The sequence below is a fragment of the Passer domesticus genome, chromosome 6, assembly GCF_036417665.1.
Source record: "Passer domesticus isolate bPasDom1 chromosome 6, bPasDom1.hap1, whole genome shotgun sequence".
NCBI classification, from domain to species: Eukaryota; Metazoa; Chordata; class Aves; order Passeriformes; family Passeridae; genus Passer; species Passer domesticus.
The window spans coordinates 8,857,058-8,877,860 of NC_087479.1; the positions used below are offsets into that span (position 1 = coordinate 8,857,058).

Below are 20,803 nucleotides of genomic sequence, written 5' to 3' on the forward strand. Positions count from 1 at the left end.
TGCTCATCTCATCAGAAACGCCAGTGAGGTTGTAACAGGTCCATGATAAATCTGTGTGACTGTTCCCAATTATGTTCCCACCCTTCCTGTGCCTGGATGGAGCTGGACACAGCTTTTGTGAGGATTCACACTGTAACATTCCTGTGGGCTGAGGTCACACTGACCAGCCCATCGTTCCCTAAATTCTTCTCCTCAAAGTCTGGCACAACTCTCACCTTTTTTCCACCACTACCAGGACCATCCCTGAGGTGCCACTGCCAGTCAGCATCCCACTGTACATTTCCTGGTCCAGAATCACAGTCCTACTCTTGGCATGGGCATCACTGTATTCTTTTGCATCTTTATGAGAAGCAACTTGAGTAAGATGCTAATTAAATGCAAAGAAATGTGTAATGGGAATATTTGGTTTGGGGGTTTTTTTGGTAGGGTTTTTTTTTTTTATTGTTGTTGTTGGGCTTTATTTTTTAAGTGTGACATAACTTACATGTTGGCATATAATCACCCTTATTTGTCATGCTGATACATTAGAATTCAAAGAAAAAAATGGGATCAATTTATGCTTTTGCATTTGATTTACATTTTGCTCTTGTCTTCGTGGTCTGGTCTGAATTTCAGGCCATATTTTATGAACAGTACAAAATATCTGGGATTAAAAACAAATCTGTTTTATGACTATTTGACCTACAGATTAATGAGGGAAATATTTTAAAACACACTTCCCCTCCACATTAGCAGTGCAATTACTACAATATCAATTGAGCAGTGAGGACTTCAGAAAAAAACCAAAAATTTGGGTAACAATAGCCATAAACTCAACGTCGTGCTGCCACCCTGTGGCTTGAGGATAAAACTTCCGCTGCGAAGGCTGGAGGAGGGATTGTTTTATCTTAAAACTAATCAGATTAAAGAGCCATTCTGCAGGAGGAGCCGCTGGCAGCTGGTGGAATTCAGTGCGAGTCTAAGAGAAATCGTACAGAACAGATCAGGACAGTACTGGTGACCCCATCGCGGTTCTGATAACCTGTGCAAAGGTTATCAAAGGGACACCACCCCTCAAAACCTTCAACTGCGTCTTTGTCAGGGAAAAAAGGAACAGAAAACCAGCTGCATCTTACAGAACAAATAAATAAGAAGGGGATCATGATTTAAACTATGACATTTGAGCAAAACAATGTAGGAAAATACAATTAAATAAATCCTAAAATTTAAAGTAAATCCTATAACCACAAAAGGTTCAAGCAATAATAAGCTCTGCAAGAGATAAGTAACTTAACATCTATCAGAGGGTTTTAATGCAAATCACAGCCATGAGAATAAAAACTTTTAATAAAAGTGTAAGACATAATAATTTGATTCCAGCAGAGTTTTTCCCCAGAGGAAGAAAACAAAATAACAAAATCCCAGAATACACACCACCAGTAAATATTAAAGCTTGTATTACAATTGTAGCAGTTCAAAAGGCAATCAACTGTAAAAGCAATGGTATTTTAACATCTATCAATATAAAATATCTATACAAAAAAGTTATATATGTGTGTGCATGTCTATTAGCCATTAAAATATACAACACTGTGTGATCGCTTTCACCCTATTGCAATTTTAATAATGTAAAATGAAAAGTAGTTTGGAAGATTTTTATTCCAATTTTCTACCCACAAGTATTTGCCTTTAAATTACACAGCTCCTACTTATTTCTTAAAGAATCATTAACATTTTCCGAGACCTCTTGACTGCTTTAAATAGGTTAACCAATTTACCTCACTAAAAACAATGTTTAAATCTTTGCTACCTTCCCCATTCCAGCAGTGAAAAACCATAAAGAGGGTGGAGGAAAGAGCAGGTAGAGGTGATCTTCCTCAGCCTTACCTGTCCTCGCTCAGAAGCCTGCAGGGAGCAGGATGCTCTCTGGGAAGAGGCCCCTACCTCCCTCTCCTTTTCCAAGCTGCCACACCCGAGGTTGTGCGGCCAGGTTGGGCTCTGGAGTCCCTGTGCTGCTGCAGCAGGTTTGCTCTGCACAATCTGAGTGCTGCTGTTGGGTTGAGGTTTTCCTCCCTCTCCCTGGACAGCCCTACATGTTCCTGGATCTAAGCTTAGTCTGACAATCCATGGTAAAGCTCTGCAAAGAACAGAGCACAAAGCTTGACAGACACAGAACAAACTGTGGAGGTATTCTGCCACACTCTATCCCAGCTGGAGCTTCCCCAGGAACACAGGGCTTTGTGTCCAGGCAGTCAGGGCTCTTGGATCCAGAGGGGCGGCAAAGGCAGCACAAAGAGCTTTTAGTTGCAGAATTTGCCACGATGAAACAGTATCACACCTAACCAAAAGCTACAGAGCAGCGGTACATGCAAGTTTGTACAAATACTCCATTCCTGGGAGCTTAATGACAGGTAAGTTTTGCTGGGATTCAATTTTTTAATCCAGTTTGATCCTGTCAAAAGCCAAAGCCATCACGCAATGACTGGTAGGGAGCATGGTGAAAGAGAGAAGTATTTATTCCTTGCATGGTGCTGGCATTTGCTGTTGTCTCACCAATCCAGCCAGAGGCCAGATGAGTGTTTTCAAAAGAAAACAGGCCCAACAAACCTGGGGACAAAGATAACTGTTTCCATTTCTACTTCTTGGCTGCACCTCTTCAAAGTAAGATTCAGAAGATTTAAGCCCTTTGCATTTTGCTGCCACTTCCGAGTGCCACAGCTGATGGCAGCCAACTCAGCACAGAAGCAAAGCATACATGTCTTGCCCATACTTGTAAGAAAAAAAAAAAGGACATTGTCTCTCACACCCACCTGCATTATTTGGGGTTTATGCCCTGTCCTGAGGTAAAACACAGCTGTATCTAGTTATCACCTGTTCAGAAAGGAATACAAAAAACACCTGAACTGGCTACAAGTCAGGGCCCAAATGTGTAGGACACTAAAACAAAAAGGAGGGGAAGAGGCTGAGGTGCTGGCTGTATTAAACAAAAGACACATCAATCACAGAATGCAGAGCTAACATTTATTTATTTTTAATTTTCACGTTGTCTGGATCACCTGTAGAATGGCTCACTTTTCTCTTGGAAGAAAGCAGACTTCTGGACTGAACTGCAAAATATTTGGGAATTCCCTTGTGCACAGGACAAATGCTATTGAAGGACACAGCTGAAGTGTTTTTGTTCTTTTCAGTGAGCTTTTTTATAAGGTTGTGGGTTTGTTCTATTACAGTCTGGAGACCACTGCAGTAATTTACCACCTTAGACTGTCCTTAAATACCTGGTGTCTATGAAACCACACATTTCTAGAACTGACTCAGTTATTAGTCTCAAGAGAAATTGTTTTATCCTGATCAGATCCTTTTGGACATAAAGATCTGCTTTTTGAGACATATGTCACACAGGCCTCAGAAGTTTCTAATCCATCTGTAAAATCATTACTGCAGGATATTTTTATCTATCAATATGCTGGCTCCTCAGGGGATCTCCTTCCCTTGGAACAGCAGGCAAACTTTGATTTTTGACACTTTGCACTGAGTGGGAGGGGAAGAATATACAATTGCAACAAAAAAGCACACGATTAAACCCAATTTCCTGCTCAGCTAATAAACCAGACAATTTCTCTGGCTCTCATTTACAGTCCTAGGGGTACCCTTTGTGTTGTATTGTAACTCTATTACAGCTCAATGATCAGTGGCAACAGACAAGTCCTTGTGAGGAGGAGTTAATTAGGCAAAGAGAAAAATCTTTATACTTCTCACCCAAAGATTCTTCCCATCACACAGGTTTATTTTTTTTCTGTAGGCATTATAAAGATTTACAAACAGTCTCCAGTCTTACCTCCCATTGTTTATCTGAGAACTGCAGGACTAGAAAAAGAACTTTCCTGAATAATATTTGAGTCTTTGGGTAGGCACAGGCAGTTTTCTCACCTTCTGAAGCCACATAAGCAGAGTTGGTAACCACTAAACCCCATTCCTCACAGGTATCAAAGACCTCCCCTATGCAAGAGCTGGCCATGCTGCTCAGTGCTCCTCCTGCCCTTCCCCTCCCAGCCTCTAACCTTCTTCCAGCCCTCCTGCTTTTCTTCTCCCAGCTCTTCATGCTGCATTGGGTATCTATCCTAATGCACAACTGTCTTTCAAGCAGCTAGAGGATAACAAATAAGAACATTAAGCCATGAAATTTATGTCATTGTTTGCAGAGGACAGTTTTCTATGAAATACAGCAGTGAGTAAATGAGCCAAAAAAACATTTCTATCACTAGTTTGAAACACAAATCATTTGTAACAACATGTCTCATCTCTCCCAGAGCCTAGAAGCAAAACATTATTTTCAATCTCTCACCCTCAGGAGAGAGTAAGAAAAAGCAGACACATACTTAAAGGTTTTATTTTGAAAAATATACTTGACTGAAAAACACTTTAGTTCACTGCTTAAAGCTTCAAATGAAACAAAGACAAGTCTTAAAACTCTTTCCTAAAACTAACATCTAAATGCAGTAAACCACAGGTTCTTCCCATCCATAAAACTCAGCTTTGTGGTTTAAAATGATTGCCACAGGAGCTGCCCTGTGATACCAGCTGGGAACTGCACCAGAGATCTGCCACCATCCTGACTTCATCTATGAGAGCTTTGAAAAGATAGATAATGCTATGGAATTCCTGCACATTCCAACTAATTCCTTCACTACCAAGTCACCTGACTTCAGACTTTTTTGTTTGTTAGGGGAACGAAGATAAGACACATTTCAGAATTGCTCAAAATGAAGACTGGAGTAAGAACCAGTAAAGTCTCCCATTTTCACTGGCATGTAGAACAGGAAAACTAACCAGATCCATCAGCACGTCCAGGCTGGCACAGATGGTCAGTCTAAGCCGGCACAGAAGGTTGGGAATGAAGTGACACCCCTCAGGAAACCCTAAAGGGCACAAATGCTTTTGAAGTGTGCCTGCATAGTTATACAAAGTGCTACACAGACTAGAGGGGATGTCATCCTGCACCTCACTGTGGCTGATACACCCAAAGCCATGACACTGCAGCTATGAAGAAGAGTTGCTCTCCAGCAACAGCCCCCCACCCTTTGCTAAAGCATTTACCAGTCTTCTTGGGTAGCTGCAGGATTCTGACAGGAAAATACCCAGAGTATCTCCAACAGAATGTCAAATAAAGGTGTCCCCATGAGGGAGGAGTCAGGCTCTCAAATTGCACTGCCATGGACTTTCCATCTCTTCAGACAGAAATGGCTAAAGTGGAGGGAAACAGGTAAAACAAGGTTACTCCACCCAAAACATACTAATTACTGCTGAGAAGACTGGGAAGCATGAGTGGCAGGCTTTGCTTCAGGAGTTCAGGGCAAAAAATTTGAAAAACAAACCATTAGCTGTGCCACAAGGATTTCTTTTCTTGTGTGTGTGTCAAACCTATTCCTTCTACCCTACAGTCTGAAATCAGCCACTCAAATCAGCATTTTCCTGAGGTAAAGACCACTGTAGTTTTCTCTTAGGCACAGTTGGTTTGCCAGATGAAAAGTGGGTTTTTTTTATGAAACATAGCAAAATCAATAAAACCATTTTGAGGGGCTGTCCAGTAGTACTTTACTTCACTCTTACAGCACAAACAACACTAAGCCTCTGCAGTGATTTGAAAAGAAAATGAGGAATTTTCTCATTTTGGAAATGAGGAATGAGCTGGTTTATGGAGAGGTACCCCTAAGTGCTGACCATTATGAGCTATTTTGAGTGGGTATTCAGAACAATATGAAGTTTACAGTCTAGGTGATAAAGTCATACAGATAAGCTGCTTTCCAAGAAAGACCTTTCAGTGAAGGTACTGGAAAATTTACTAATAAGAAAAACTTTTCTACTCCAAGCCTGGTGTGCCACGGCTCTTTCTGTCAAAGTTACCATAGAAAGATTAAAACCATTCAAGCTGTCAGTAAACACAAGATGTCTGTGATAGCTTAAAAAAAATAAACTAGAATCAGCAAATTCTCTTATTTGGAAAAGCCTTCAGGCCTGGCTGGTTTTCCTAGTAAGCTCACAAAGAAAATGTTTTGTGTCTAGAATGGAGTTACACTCACCTGAAAGCACAGAAGGAGCAACTGATTTCTATTCTGATCCCACAAAAGTGTGTCCTAACATGACCAACAAGCGAAGAGAATATTCTGAATCCCATATCACCAGGAAAGAGCACAGAGTGGTCCCTTCCAGACAGGCATATCACAACTAGGGAAAAGGAGAGAGCCGACTCAAAATAATCTAAAAAGCTTTAAAATATAAATGTTTATTTAGCTACAATATTTAAAAGTACAATATAAAGATATAAAACATAGAAATTCCATAACTAATTCACATGCTAAAAGGACTGTTTGACCAGCTGCAAGGAGAAGACTTCATGAAATTCATGGATGTTTTAACCACAAGGGTTCAGAGTTTTAGCCATCAAGTTTCAGACTTGAAATACTGAACAACCACTGCAGAGAACTTGCTCTCCCACATCACCATAACTAGGGGAAAAAAGAACAAAAAAATCAGAAGAAACAAAAGTCAGTCATGTTTCTGGAACATAACAATGGCATACTATTCCATTATCAACTGCAACCACGGGACTCCCACACAGCACACTCAGGATTTCTTTATACCACAGAATTGTTAACAATGAGAGAAAAAAAATTGAGATTATTCCTTGGAAGTGCATGCATTCAGTACTGGCAGTATGGAATATCACTGGTGGGAAAGCAAGAGAAATTTTTGCCTCCTACAGCATTTAAGTAAGAAGCTGAACTAGACTTGTACAACAGTTGATTAGAGTGCTTCACACATCAATCTTGGTTTGCACGTTCCAGACAGTTTTACTGCTGCTAAAGCATGGCAAGAGTTTAACTCCTTTATGTATATGAGCTAGATATCTGTGGCACCCAACCACCAGGCCATGTGTAATTAAAACAAGGTTCCAAACTCGAAAGGCACTTACTCAACAGCGGAGCACAAAGAGCAGGTAACCGTGTTACAGCAGCTGCAGAGCCTGCTGCAGCTCTGGCAGACGAAGCGGTCACAGTGCGCACACGCCTCCTTCACATCGGCCGTTCTCACACACGACGAGCAGGCTCTGGACGCTCCCAGCGGCGGAACTGCTCGGCAAAGACACGGCAAAGAAGGGATGAGCTTTAGAGCAAGGCAGAGAAAGCGGCTGGAAGCCCCAGGAGCTGCAGAGCGCGGCGCGTCCGGGCACAGCTGCAGGCGGCAGCGCTCGGCAGGACGCTCGGGAATGCGAAGGGACGGGAGCGCCGCTTGGAACTTTCTTGGTTCTTTCTCAGTAGCAAGACTGAGGGATACTAAAACTGAAATCCGTCAGCTCAAATCTAACACTTCCTTTAAGGAAAATCAATAAAGAAGACCTACACACCACAAAACCATCATAGTACAGACCTCCTTGTGAGGGGAGGCCAAAGGACTGGTCTCTGTAGTGACCGGGGCAGGAACAGAGGGAATGGCCTCTGTTGTGTCTGGGGAGGTTTAGGTCGGATATTAGGAAAAGGTTCTTCACCCAGAGGGTGGTCTGGCACTGCAACAGGCTCCTCAGGGAAGTGGTCACGGCCCCAACCCTGCCAGACTTTAAGAATCATTCCGACAACGCTCCCAGGCTCACGGTGGGAACGTCGGGGATGCCCTGGGCGGGACAAGGGTTGCACTTGGATGGGTCCCTTCCAGCTCGGGGATGGCGGGGTTCTGTGCCACGGCCCGGGCACTCACCCCTGTCGGCGGGCCGCCGCCGCAGCTTGCCGTCGTGGCCGATGAGGAGCTGCCCGCTCCAGCGGGGCCCCTCGCCCTGCGCCTCCCCGGCCGGCCCCGGCTCCGCCGCACGGGCTGCGGCCGCCGCGCCCTCCATGTAGGCCTGGGCACCCCTGAAGAGCAGCCGCCGGGTCCTCTCTGCCGGCGGGAGAGGAGAGCAGAGTTAGGGGCGGGCTCCCCACGCCCGCGGGCCGCGGCGGGCCGGCACATCCCCGCGGCGGGGCGGCCGGCCCGGCGCTCTCCCCTCCGCGCCCCGCTCACCGAACACCTCCCGCCGGTACTCCTCGCCCCGCACGCCGCGGCTCAGCTCCCGCAGCCCCACGCGGGTCTTCAGCTGCAGCGGGGCCGCGTCCCCGAAGGGGCAGGAGCGCTTCGGCATGGCCGGACGGACCCGCGCCCGCTCCGCCCCGCGCCGCGTCACGGCCGCGCCGCCGCCTCCCTCACATCCCGGCCCGGGCGCTCGGGAGCCGCGGCCGCTCCTTTCTCTCACAGGGACGCGAAAGCTTCGTCCGCAGCGGAAAATTTCTCTTCCCGCCGCGTCCCGAGCGCCCGGCGGGGTTGGCAGAGGAGGCGCCGGCCCGGCCCCGCTGCCCCGCCCGCTGCCACCGCCCCTCAGGCGTCACCTCCGTGCGCCCGCAGCGGGCAAAGCGAAACCGCCTCTGGGACTCGAGTTTGTCGATAAACTCAGAATCACCGATATGCCGGGTTGGAAAGGACCCACGGGGATTATCGACTCCAATTCTTAGCCCTGCACAGGACAGCCCAGGACTGGCGCCGTGTGCCTTAGAGCGTTGTCCAAAGAGCTTGAGAGCTTCTTGAACTCTGCCAGGCGTGCGGCTGTGACCGCTTCTCTGGGGAGGCTGTTCCAGGGCCCGGCCACTCTCTGGGTGAAGAACCTTTCCCTAAACCTCCCTGACACAGCTGGCGCCCATTCCCTCACGTCCTGTCGCTGTCACCAGGGAGAATAGATCAATGTCTGCCCCTCATGAGGAAGTTGTAGCTGCAGCGAGATTTCCCCTGAGTCTCCTCCAGGCTGAGCAGACCAAGTGCCCTCAACTACTCCTCACACTGCTTCCCCACTAGAGCCTCCACCTTCCTTGTGGCCCTCCCTTCTAATCTCTCTTACGTTATAATTCTTACTTATTTTGTGGCAGACAAAGCTGCCCCCGGCACTCGAGGTGAGGCAGCCCCGGCCCAGAGCAGAGCAGCAATCCCCTCCCTTGCTGGCTGGCGATGCTGCTCCTGATGCCCCAGGACAGGATTGTCCCTCCTGGCTGCCAGGGCACGGCTCACTCACACCCAGCTTCCCATCAACCAGGACCCCCAGGTCCCTCTCCTAGTTCCCCAGTCTGTTTCCACATCCAGAGGTGCCCTGTTCCAGGTGCAGAAACCAGCCCATGTCCCTTTCAAACTTCATACAGTTGTGATTGCCCAGCCCTCTAATTTGTCGAGATCTGTCTGCAAGACCTCTGCCTTCCAGGGAATCAATAGCTCTTCCCAATTTTATCTGTAAACCTACTTAGTATCATTTCCAGTCTTACATCCAATTTATGAACCCTCTTTTCCCTTCTTGGCAGGCCCCCACACTACACTGTGCTCTTTGTGCAGCCTAAAAGAGCCTTGCCCGGGTTTGGGCTGTGTGAATGCTGTGGAACCAACAAAAATATGCACAAGCTTGGGAATTTCATTTTTGAAAGACCACCAGGGAGGCTGGAGAATCCCTGTCTGGCCAGGAGGCTCTGGTGGGCTCCTCAGCTCCAGTCAACATCAGGAGTGGGTTCACCACTTATGTGCACAATGAGTTTTTGGGGATTGACACCCAGTTTCAGCTAAATATGGAGTTCTCCAAGATCTTCTTCTGTGTGAAAGGGAATTACTGCAATTAATTTGCAATTTACAAATGGGGTCAATAGCACCGCAGGTGTGGTTACATGGGTTAAAAGTATCAGATGCCATTTCAAGTGGCAGCCAGGCTGGGTACTATGTATATTTTGAAAATACATTGTTTTCCTCAGGGCAAACAAGTTTTAAACTGTTGGAGTTTAGGTGCTATGTTTTGCGTCACTTGAAGGTGATCTGTCAAGACAGTTCTATTTCTTCCAGAGGTCTCTGAATTCAAAACTTCCTCTGTATGTACTGTGGACAGAATCACAACCAAGTACAGGAGCAATTTTTCCATGAATGAACTTACAGTCTGCTAAGGGTGAAGGACTTGTTCCTGGTTTCTTTGTTTTGTTTTGGTCAAAAGCAAGTTATCAAGTAAAGACTTATGTTTCTTCCTGAAAAAAATAAAACAACAAAGAAACAAACAAAAACTCTAAACACCAAAACCCAGACAATAACAACCTCCTCAAAAAGTAGTGATAGAATCAGTATTTTTAAAAAGCTTTCCTTCATTCAGAAACTCATAAAAATGTACATTTTCAATGTGAATTTTCTATACTAGCACAAGATTTAGAATGGCATAGATTAATGTGCTGAAAATGGGCCACAATACCTAATGGACCAATTCTTGTCTGGTTTCATTGCTCAAGTTCTTCCAAAACTGCTGAAACCCCAAGACCAGTAGCAGAGAGCACAGTGCCTAACTATGGCTATAGGATCACAGGCTATCCTGAATTGGAAGGGACACACAAGGATCATCAAACTCTGCATCCTGACTCCACCCAGGACAGCCCTAAAAATCACACCAATGCCTGAGAGCATTGTCCAAACACCAAAATGATGAGAGTGAGTTTCTGGACCGCTAATAGTTTGCAGGTACAACCACTCTCGTTTCACACAGGTTAATCTGATTTTTTTTTTGTTGTTCTTCTGTAGAGCTGATGAGCTCAGCCTTCTGGTCTGTGGAGCAGAAGCCTTGGTTGTAATTCACAGCAATTCCCAAAAATCCCTTCTGAACTCCAAAATCTTACTCCTGCCACTCTTTCTTTATCTGCAAGGATTTCTACTTTGGTTTTTTCTGCACATACTTGCAAATGCATGCTTAAGGATGTTCAGCAGAATTTTCCAACTGCATATAGAAAACTCATGGCCTTTTCTTTCTAAGGAAACTACTTTGTAAATACTCACTAGATAGACACTCTGATGTCCTTGAAGTTCTCTGGGGAATATGGGTTAATCAGAATGTAATTGCAGCTGGAAAGAGCCCTGACAGGATAGAGGAGAGTGGATCACACATGTTTCATCAACATGGCATGGGATAAACATGGATGGAACTCAACTGTCTGGGAACTGGATGAAATATGAAAAAAGAGATAAAAGCACTATTCCACTTGTGGGGAAGGAGTGCTCTGAAACACTGATCTCAAATATGAAGTAGATTTGAAAGGGAGTAGCTCATGCTGAAACAGTGCTGCCTTACACTTAAGAGTAAATTTAAGGGTACTTTTGCAGAATCACAAGATATTCCGATTGGAAGGGAGTCACAAGGATCATCAAGTCCAGCTTTTGCTGAGGGCTGATCACATTTGACACATTGCCACCGCTACCCCACTGCAGGAGTCTTCTGTAGCAGCTGAGTCAGCCTCTCGTGGTGACATCTCTTAATTGCTTTGTAAGACTCACCTTCACTAACATCGGCTACTGACCAGCTCTCTACTCTGCAAGCTATGAGAGCAAAATAATTCTGTCTGCTCTGTACCAGCAGGCCTGAGCACCCTGCAGGGAGGGAATTGGTTCACCTGCCTGTCTTCTGAATTGTTACCCAGCAGAATGGTGCTGAGTGCTCTGTTTAGTTACAGAGCAGCGAGCCTTGAGGAAGATCCACTGGTGATTTAGAAGTAGATAAATCGTGATCCAGGCCTTAAAATACTTTTTCTATCCCTTCAGCTTCACTTATACCAAAGACCTCCTCTCCATGTCCTTATAGTAAAACTTCCAATTTTTTTCTATTCCTCCATTTCTAAGCCATTTAGAAAGATATCAAAGCACATCACACAGAGGTGGGACTCTGCCTCCTACAGCTCTTTAAATAGGGAGATTTCTTAGTTGAATTTGTATAAAATGAGTGGCTTTTGGCCAACTCGCTGGTTCCTCTTTAATGTTTTCATGCTAAAACTGTTAAAGAAATAATCTGGAAATTCTTTCAAGTGGAAATTATATGATAGTAGCTGATATAGTTGGCCATGTGCCAGCATGCAGTCTGTGTTGTGTGGGATGGGCTATCAGGATGGGCACACATCCCCTGGTGGGCCTAGGGTAAAGCACCACTCCCTATGTGCTCAGTCCCACTGCACTCTCCTTTCTCTGCTCTGTAATGTGGGTCTGAAGATAAAATTGCATAAAACTGCTTTTACTGGAAGGGCTAGGGGCTGTTTTCTTTGTTTTGTGTCCCTTTCCTAATACATCAGACTTAACAGATGTTTACAGCTGGGATCAGAGGGCTACACCTTGTTCAGACATTATCTGTTCACAAGAGCGTGTTGTTTCATGAGGACTTGCTAGCACAGAGCTCATGGCCTCATCTTGATGAGCTTTTGATGAGGTTCATGCATCCATAAAATATTTGACAAGCTGGTGATATGCAGGATTAAGGGCTGGCTCTTGAGACATGCTGCTGTTAAGAGAAGGCTCTGCCATCTTGTCACCCCAGCCAGTGCTTGCTCTTAAATTAGCACAGCATGGTTGAGTTTCAGAGCGTGTTTCGTTCCTGCCAGCCCTGGGATGCACCAGTGCTGCTCAGCAGAACAGAACACCCGAGGGTCCCACTCACTAGAGGGCACCCTCAAAACTATACATTATTTTTGTTGTTACAAAGACGTTATTGTTCTGCTGACAGGGGTTTACAAAAGGGCTACTTTCCCTGTTTTTTTTTCATGGTTGTTGTTGTTCCTGGCCCTCCCATAGTGTACTTTCATTTCTGTTGCACTGTTTTCTTTCAGTTTGCTTCTTTCCAGATTATTTTAATCTGTCATGAAAAAAGGAATATGAACTCTGACAGTGAGAACTGCTATCACTGAGCTAACATAGTGCCAAGGGTTCTGTTTTCTTTTTCTTCAGGCAGCAATGTTTTTGATTTAATGCTAGGTGGTTGTCCTAAGAATTCTTTAAATCTTTGTCCAAGTAGTGCTATTATTGAGTGTGGATTTGCGTGGGAGAGGCTCTGAGAGGTAGCTCTGTCCTTTCACTATCCCCACACAGTACAAAGATCCTCTCCCACACACGGCTTGGGAAGGGATGGGCAAAACCTTCCTCCCTCCACGCTGCAGCCGCATCCAGCCCTGCTGTTGTTATTTTGTTATGGAAGTGAATCCTTGCTTCGAGACAGCTTTATGTTGTTCCTGGTATGCTCTCCTCTCTTCATTCCCAGGAGCAGCCGTTCAGCTGGAATAACTCAGGGTGCATCTGCTCAGCTCAAAGGGGCTGTGGCAGTGCAGGCTGGCCAAGAACCCAGCTCTGCACTCACCAAGTCTAACAAACCATCCCCAGCAGCAGCCCACAAAGTGTGTTTATTTGAAATATGTGTGGCTGTGTTGTCAGCCCTGCACAGAGAAGATCTCTGTGCACAGAACAGAAGCTGCACAGAGTCAAGGCGATTCCCTGAACGTTGCCAGGATAACATGCCACAGCTACAGGGAGCATCACAAGCGCTAATGTGGAAATTTCCTGAGCGCAGCCTTTGCAGATGAAATCCATTTATGCAGGGAATTCTTGAAGGCACTAATTCTCTTTGCTCTCTGCTGAGCAGTTTGCATCAGTGGTGTGGTATAAGCTATAAAAGTAATGCTCAGTCCTAGGCCTACCATCCAGGGTGCCAATTAATAGAACGAGACTTTTTGTGCTGCTGGCATGTTTCCTCTGCATGGAAATCATCAATGCATTTTGCATAGGGCTCAGACTTTCATCAGTACCAGCTTTAGTATTTTAATTACATAGTGTGAGGCAAATCAATCTCTAATAGACAAAATGCCTTATCCTATTTGTAATGCCTTAACTAGCTAACTTATTTTATTTCTTTCACTTGACTTTTTTCCACGTATATTAGAATCTATGATAACTTATTCTATGTATTTATGCTCAGTAGCTTCTTATCATGTATTTACATTAATGTTTTTTGATTTTTTTTCTGCATGAGGATATCAGAGAAGATATTGTGTGTCACAATCCTGTCCTTTTTTAATTTCTTATCTGCAAGACTTAGAAGATCCCCAGATTGTTGGTGAAGGTGTTCAGTATTGCCTCTGTTTCTAATACTGTTCTAATACATTATAATTATAATACATACTGTTTCTAATACATTATCCCTACCTAAACTGTAGGAAAGCTTACTTAAATATACAAATGTATCACCACTGTAACTGGTTCAAATATAAAACTCTGCTATTTGCATTGAATAACTGATGGAATAATGAAGAAGAGTAGCCTGACATTCCTCCTAGCTCTTCAAAATTCACAACCCCCACCCAGTTTGTCCCAGGCATGGGTTGTTCTAGAGGCCAGGTCCAGCACCCAGCACATTCCATTTTATGCCTTCCTGCCATTTTATTCCGACTTCAGTTCTTCTGGCAAAGAAGAGAGATGTTACTTATTGGAGATGTTACTTATTCCAGTATCCAATATACGCAAGTAGAGATCACTAAAGGCATATTATTTTTTTTCTGCAGAACATACAGTACTAAAAATCAATGGACCAAATACTCAGGGAATGGGTATGATGTCTTAGTCCCCTTTTCCAATAATCTCCTTTGGAAGCTATAGATAGAAACTTAATGCTGTTTCAGAATGACAAGGCAAACCTTTTTTGAACTTTCTCAGTAAACATCTTCAAACTACATTTTATCTCAGACATAACTGAGGCCCCATTGGTACAGCTACAAACTGCATTCCTGAATTCTGAAAGAACCCAGCTTCCAACGAAAGCATGAAACAGTGATAAGAGCCATTGTCAAGGTCACCACAAGGGCACAGCCTCAATGGCTGGGAGAAATGAAGCAGAAGAAAATTGGAGTACAAAATCTGAACTGTTTTCAATGCTGTGGGGCTGGTAACTGAGCAGCAGATCTGTGACTGTGGTACTGACATACACGTGACTGTGCACTGGGGGCAAAATGAGTCTTATCTATAGCCAGGCAGAGTCCTGAAACTAGAATATCACATCATCTTGGCAAGTGTCCCTTTCTTCTTCACTCATTTGTTTAGGATGCAAAACATGCTATGGCAATGGATGCATTACAGCGGACATGTAGCAGGAATCTGTGGTACTACTCATCAACATGAGCAATGGGAAACACCTTCCCTGCCTCTCCTGGCCATTTTCCCCCTCAGTACAGCGCAGCAGACCACCTGCTTTATTCAAAATGCAAATGCACTGTTGGTTCATGCTCATCCTGACGTCTCATTTAAACCTCAGGTCATTCTTGGCAGAGCTGTTCCTTAAGCAGATGCTCCCCAGCCTCTATGGAGACATGAGGAACCCTGGGCCTCTTCCTGAGCTTCAGGAGCTTTCCACAGCCCAGCCCCCAAGCTTATCAATTTTTCAGCCATTCTGGAATTCAGAGCTCAAAGGGCAAGTTTCCATTCATGGTGGAGGGCTGCACTATTTTAAGAATCTCAGTGGAAATAGAGCTCTAATTACTATAGGTTTGACACAGTGAGTTTCCTTTTCAGAAGCAAAGAACACCATGAAACACATCTTTATGATTGTGACTGGTGATGCACTGTATTTCCACACTTGTCATTTTGTCAGACTCACCAAAAGCTGACTCCAGCACCACGTGCCTGGGATCTTTTCCATTTACAGGCCAGCCAGGCTGACAAACCTCAGTAGCAAACACCATTTCCTCACATTTCAAGAATTAGGCCCAGTTAGCAGGAAAACTTTTGCCCTCTGTAGCAAAAAATGCATACTGCCACCTCTGCTGGAAGGACATATAATTGACTGCCCTTAAGACAGTTGTATATATATTCTGCAGTCCTTAAGAAAAGTTGTCTCCAGTGACTTAGCCCAGGGTATTTTAAGCATTTCAGCAGCCACCCAAACTGTCTGAAGTGCTCTGCCACTCCTCAGGCACTGTAAAGGTATCACCTGAAACCCAACACTGCTGTCTGAGGCACTATTTACAGCCCTGCAGTGTAAACTCTGGTGTCTATGCTCGGCTCCTGAAAGGTAATGTCTGTCACAGGAAGGGTGCATTACCTTGAGACTGTGGAAACATTAAAATACACAAATATTTGGGGTTTTTTTTCCTGACAAAGACATTTTCTTGCCAAACACATTTATTTAGACAGTGTTCAAATTTGTACTCCTTTCAACCACTGAAAAATGCAGCTGTTGGACAAAATTTTTTACATTAATGAAAGATATAAAGTGCATGTGCTTACAAAAGATCTTCTCTCCTGTTTTATTTTTCTTACCATCTCATAGAGCTGATGGGAAAATATTTAATGAACAGTGTCTGTTCCAGAAATCTACAGGTATTAATAACACACGAAAGTATTGTAGAACAACTAATTTCCTGTAAGTATACAAGAGTTTAAATGCAAAATCTTGCAATCATTCTGTAAAACACGCTCATTATCAAAGCTCATTTGTTTTGGACCAGTGATTTGGGAACAAAAGGATCCCGTTCCCTACCCCCCTGAAGCAGCCTGTACCATCCCACTTTCCCCATGCCATAGATCCATGTAGTGTCAGTTGAGCAGGCTCCATGCTTCAGGCATCCTCTTTGTCACTGGCAATCTGGATCCAAAAAAGAGACAAAACAAGCACTGACACACTCATTAGTGACCAACAAACAGCAGGTTACAGCCCTGATGGACTACCACAAACAGGCACTTCTAGAAATGAGAAGGCTGGGGCTGGGTTTCCTTTCCTGCCTGATGCCCAGTTAAAAGGATAATGTGAGCTCATCCTTTCTGCCAACATCTGACACTTTAAACCAGCTCTCTGACGGACATGACATGTTACTGTACAGGAGGCAAGGCCACTTCCACAGGGAATAATTATTTGGCTAGAGCTTGACCTCATGTAAAGTATTATGTCAGAGGTTAGGGGCAGGAATGTATTTTTTTCCTCCATCCCAAACATCAGACACAGCTCTTCAGCCTGGGGGTATTTTTAAAACATTTTTTTTTTTGTTTGAGGTTTTTTGGGTGTTGTTTGGTATTTTGCCTTGGGCATTGCCAGCCTGACATGGATTTAGATGACACTACCTAAGATGTTTCAGCTACCAAAGACCATTCTATGTGAAATTGTGCATATATGTCTGCATATATGTACATAACTGATGCAAAGGAAATGAAGAAATACTAAATACTAAATACTAATACTAAATACTAAATAATAATACTAAATACTAAATACTAATACTAAATACTAATTAATTAGCAGATCAAGTCTCTCACAGGTATCAGGCATTGCCCTGAGTGGTGTGTGAGGCATTGACCTGCTGTCAGTTACTGGAAAGGACACTTACCTGCTGTTTCTGGCTCCTAAAACAGAGGAGAAAAGGAGTGGTTTCTGTGGAGGCTTCTGGAAGCCCTAACACTCGTCTGAAGCCCAGTGAGTTTTAGAGGTGATAATTGTTTATCTGAGCCAGTATTGACCTTTGCTTTCTCTCAGTGTTGCTGATAAAGATCTTCATGGAATTCACTTTTATTGCAAGAGTTTCTGTATCACTTAGAAGATGCATTTTTCCTTATAAAACCATTGGTCATTCAGGTGAGCTAACCAAAGATGACTAACCACGAATCCCAGTGGTAAAAGGTAGATCCCTGCTCAGTTTGTAAATGGGAAAGGGAGACAAAGTTTGTGGAATTTGTGAAAACAGGCCAAACAGTGAAAATCTATAGACTGAGAGAAAACACCTTCATTCACTAATGCTGCTACTTATTTTCTAAAATTCTTTAAATATCAAACCAGCTTTTGTATGAAGTTAATTTTGTTAAGAAATAAGAGAAATAGAGACCAAGAACTGTTACTTCAAATCTGTTTAATACAACTTCAAGGACAAAATAAACAGGTGTGGATCAAAAATAATTTGAAAAAAATCTGCATAAGGTGTAAGTATAGATTGCACATTACTATGGAAATGCTTCATTTTCTGTCCTGTTATAAAGTGCATTATGCCAGAACTGTAAGACCAAATATAGCCAAATACAAAAGCTTCAAAATCCCATCCTGAATGTGTTAGGAAGTGTAAATCTCACTAGGAAGGCCATATTGTAAGTGTCAGAAAATATCTCAAAAACATTACTGTGCAGGAGTGAGTCTGTGACTGCTACTTATAAAAACCTATAATCTTTACCACAAATTATAGCTTTTCAATAAACGTTTTCCCTTATTCTTCCATCCAGATACCAAACAAGATGATGCATCAGCCAGTTTTAGCCATTATTATTGAATTTGGCTGGGAGAAAGAAATAGTTAAATTCATCATAGTAATTGTTATTAAATGAAATTCGAAACAATACAAAATAACATATATGGAAAACGGCCAAAAGTAAAGGAAATTTACGTTAAAATGTTCCTATAAGCACTGTGTCTCTCAGTAGATGAAAGAGCTTTTTCATAAAAGCCTGAACTTACTCACTTTTAACTCAATGACAGTGTAGGTAAAATTTAACAGGAGTAGAGGTTTTATTTAAAATATCCATGCTATGAAATAAAATGCATGATATTTTTATGGTAACAGAGTAAGTCATGGGCTAATTGCCTGTTACATCATGCTCACTGACAACATCACTGGGTTTTTTGATGAATCCTTAAAAGCAAGGACAAGCCATGTGTATCTAATGGATACTTAATGGAAAAATGGAAAAAAAAAAGATTAGGTGGAAAGAAATCCTGTGAAAATGATGTTATAAAAGCTATTGTCTCCAACATGCTAAATACTCAGTTTAGAGTTGATCATTTAATCCAGTTATTCAGCACACCAAGTGGCTTGTTAGTCACTGCGGACTTTGCCTGTAAATCAACCAAAGTTTAAATATAGTGGCCCCCTCCCTGCACAAATGCACAGAGGAAGATGGGGCCAAGAAAAGGAACAGCTCTAGATCATTCAGAAGGCAAATGTCACAGGGTTAAGCCATGTGAAAACAAAACTTAATTACTGCATCTCCAAGCATCTTTATGCTTAAAGTACCTCATATGAATGAGGCACACTTCACAGTGCTTGTGATAATTAGCACTTAACAAGTACCTTTCAGAAGTGCTTTGCAAACATTAAATAAGGTCAGAAATCTCATTGGTCTTTCATCAGAACAGCTATAACTATGATGGGGAGAGCTTCCTCCTCAATTCAGATCAAGGACTGCAGGGCTTGACCCAGGGAACTCCAAAAGGCAGTGTTGAAGAGGCAAGGATGTATTACTAATTGCAATTTTACAGATTACAAAACCAGTAGCTGTGAGATTAAACAATTTGTCAAAGACAGACAAAGGAGTTAAAACAGAAGTAAGGATTCACAGCTTTGGGATCTATTTTGTTGGGTTTTTTTAGAGAAAAGGGGTATTTGTTTGTGCATTAAGCCAGACTCTATAATGAACTGGGGCATGGAGAGACTGCACCAGAGCTGGATGGTGTAAGAATTCTGCCTTACATGCAGCAAAACATCTGTAAATGGTTACATTTAGTGCTTTGCACTGGTACTGTTAAAAGTGTTTCTTGCCAGAAAAGGTTTTGAACATCATCTGCTATTTGATATTGAGTGAGATGAGACAAAGGGGATGAGTATGGCACAACATCCTCCTGACAGGTTTTCCTTTTTTCACCATTTCTAATGCCAAGTGTCATTGTTTTGTACCCTTGGAGTTACTGTGTCAGAAAAGGGCTGTTTTTACACACAGCATAATGGCACCACTGAGGATGTGATGCCATTTCCACAGCCCATGGGAATGATACAAAAATATTGTTATAGCTTTCTGAGACATATATAAAAAAGGAACATCTACTTGGAGAACTTCGCAGTTAGGGAATAACTCTGTCTCTAGAATGATCTTTTTCCTCTACAAGAGGTAGGCCTTTTAGAGAGCTCTTGATGCATAACCATTACAAACTAGAAGATCCACAAAGAAGTCCAAATACATTCTTGAAGATTCTGGGACTCTCCACAGCTTCTACATGTCCCAACCCTGGCTGCCACGTGTCATCCCCGTCTATAAATAGGCGTTACATTTTGCTGAGGAAGGTCAAAATGTGTGAGGGGTGTAAATACTGCAGCAGTCATCATTGAGTCATGCATTGATTTATTCTTGGAAACCTGTGAGCTGTGGCAGCATGTGCCTTACAGAGCCACAAGTCCCAAGTTCCTCAACAGAGTACCACTGTAGAGCTTGGGAAACTTCAATCACAGGACTAGCAGGAAGAAATGTCCCAGGTTCATGGAGGAAATGCAGTGTGCTGTCTCAGCTCCACTCTCCTCATGTGTTTTGTACCCTGAGGACTCTCCTCCTTCCACCTTCACTCGTTCCTTTTCCTACTGCATAAAAGGAAGGCCACACACCTGACAGTCTCCAGCCTGTTAGTACACAGAGTAGTTCAAAGAATTATTAAACAGGTCAGCTTTCTCTACTTTGGCCCCTTTACAGATGTTATGTCAGTTACTAGGATAGGCTTTGTGATAAATACATTTTACATTTTAGCTGCTCTCCATTCATTTTAGTAGGCTATCAAAAAACATTATGTAAAAAAATTATACGTAATCGTGTTTGCCTTGCTTTGTGCAGTCAAAAATACCCACCTAACTTTGCTGTATTTTATAAACTGAAAATCTTTATAATTCAACCAATTTCAGTGCATAGTATCTGTTCTAGTACTGCCAACCCAGATACACAGATACTTTAATATTTGAAGAAAAAAATCCAAGCTTCACAATTCTAAAGTTACCCAAAAATTACTGCAAAAGGTTTGATACTGGTTTCAGCAAGGAGAAATACTATAAAGGTGTAAAGTACTTTCAAATAGTGATATGGATCAATTGAAAAAAAAATTTTCCTTATTTTGTTAGGAGCACTTTTTTTACTTTTTGATGATGGACACCAAGGAGATTTTACACTGAATTTACTGAGAACTTAAATAAAATATTACAATACAGAA

At 43.0% G+C, this 20,803-nt stretch overlaps 1 protein-coding gene across 2 annotated transcripts; it reads right to left on the minus strand.

Moving 5' to 3' along the window:
* Positions 1 to 1,287: 1,287 nt before the first annotated feature.
* SIVA1 (SIVA1 apoptosis inducing factor) lies at positions 1,288 to 8,251 on the minus strand. 2 transcript variants are annotated; one of them, XR_010364160.1, is made up of 5 exons: positions 8,029 to 8,251; positions 7,729 to 7,905; positions 6,950 to 7,106; positions 6,057 to 6,201; positions 1,288 to 5,220 (listed from the first exon to the last, which is right to left on the minus strand). XR_010364160.1 is itself a non-coding variant. In XM_064423153.1 (4 exons), exons 1-4 carry the CDS (start codon positions 8,144 to 8,146, stop codon positions 6,425 to 6,427), a joined length of 510 nt encoding a protein of 169 aa, XP_064279223.1. In that variant the 5' UTR covers positions 8,147 to 8,251; the 3' UTR covers positions 6,244 to 6,424. The 2 variants fall into 2 exon arrangements, 1 of the variants encoding a protein (XP_064279223.1); XM_064423153.1 differs by lacking the exons at positions 1,288 to 5,220; positions 6,057 to 6,201 and adding an exon at positions 6,244 to 6,482.
* Positions 8,252 to 20,803: the final 12,552 nt, after the last annotated feature.

Bases quoted from the DNA above. Each gene is read 5' to 3' on its own strand.
- SIVA1 (XM_064423153.1), bottom strand. From the start codon at position 8,146: ATGCCGAAGCGCTCCTGCCCCTTCGGGGACGCGGCCCCGCTGCAGCTG. The intron at 7,906-8,028 runs GTGAGCGGGGCG...TCCCGCCGGCAG, and splicing joins GTACCGGCGGGAGGTGTTCG to AGAGGACCCGGCGGCTGCTC. The intron at 6,483-6,949 runs GTAAGTGCCTTT...TTTTTCCCCTAG, and splicing joins TCTTTGTGCTCCGCTGTTGA to TTATGGTGATGTGGGAGAGC.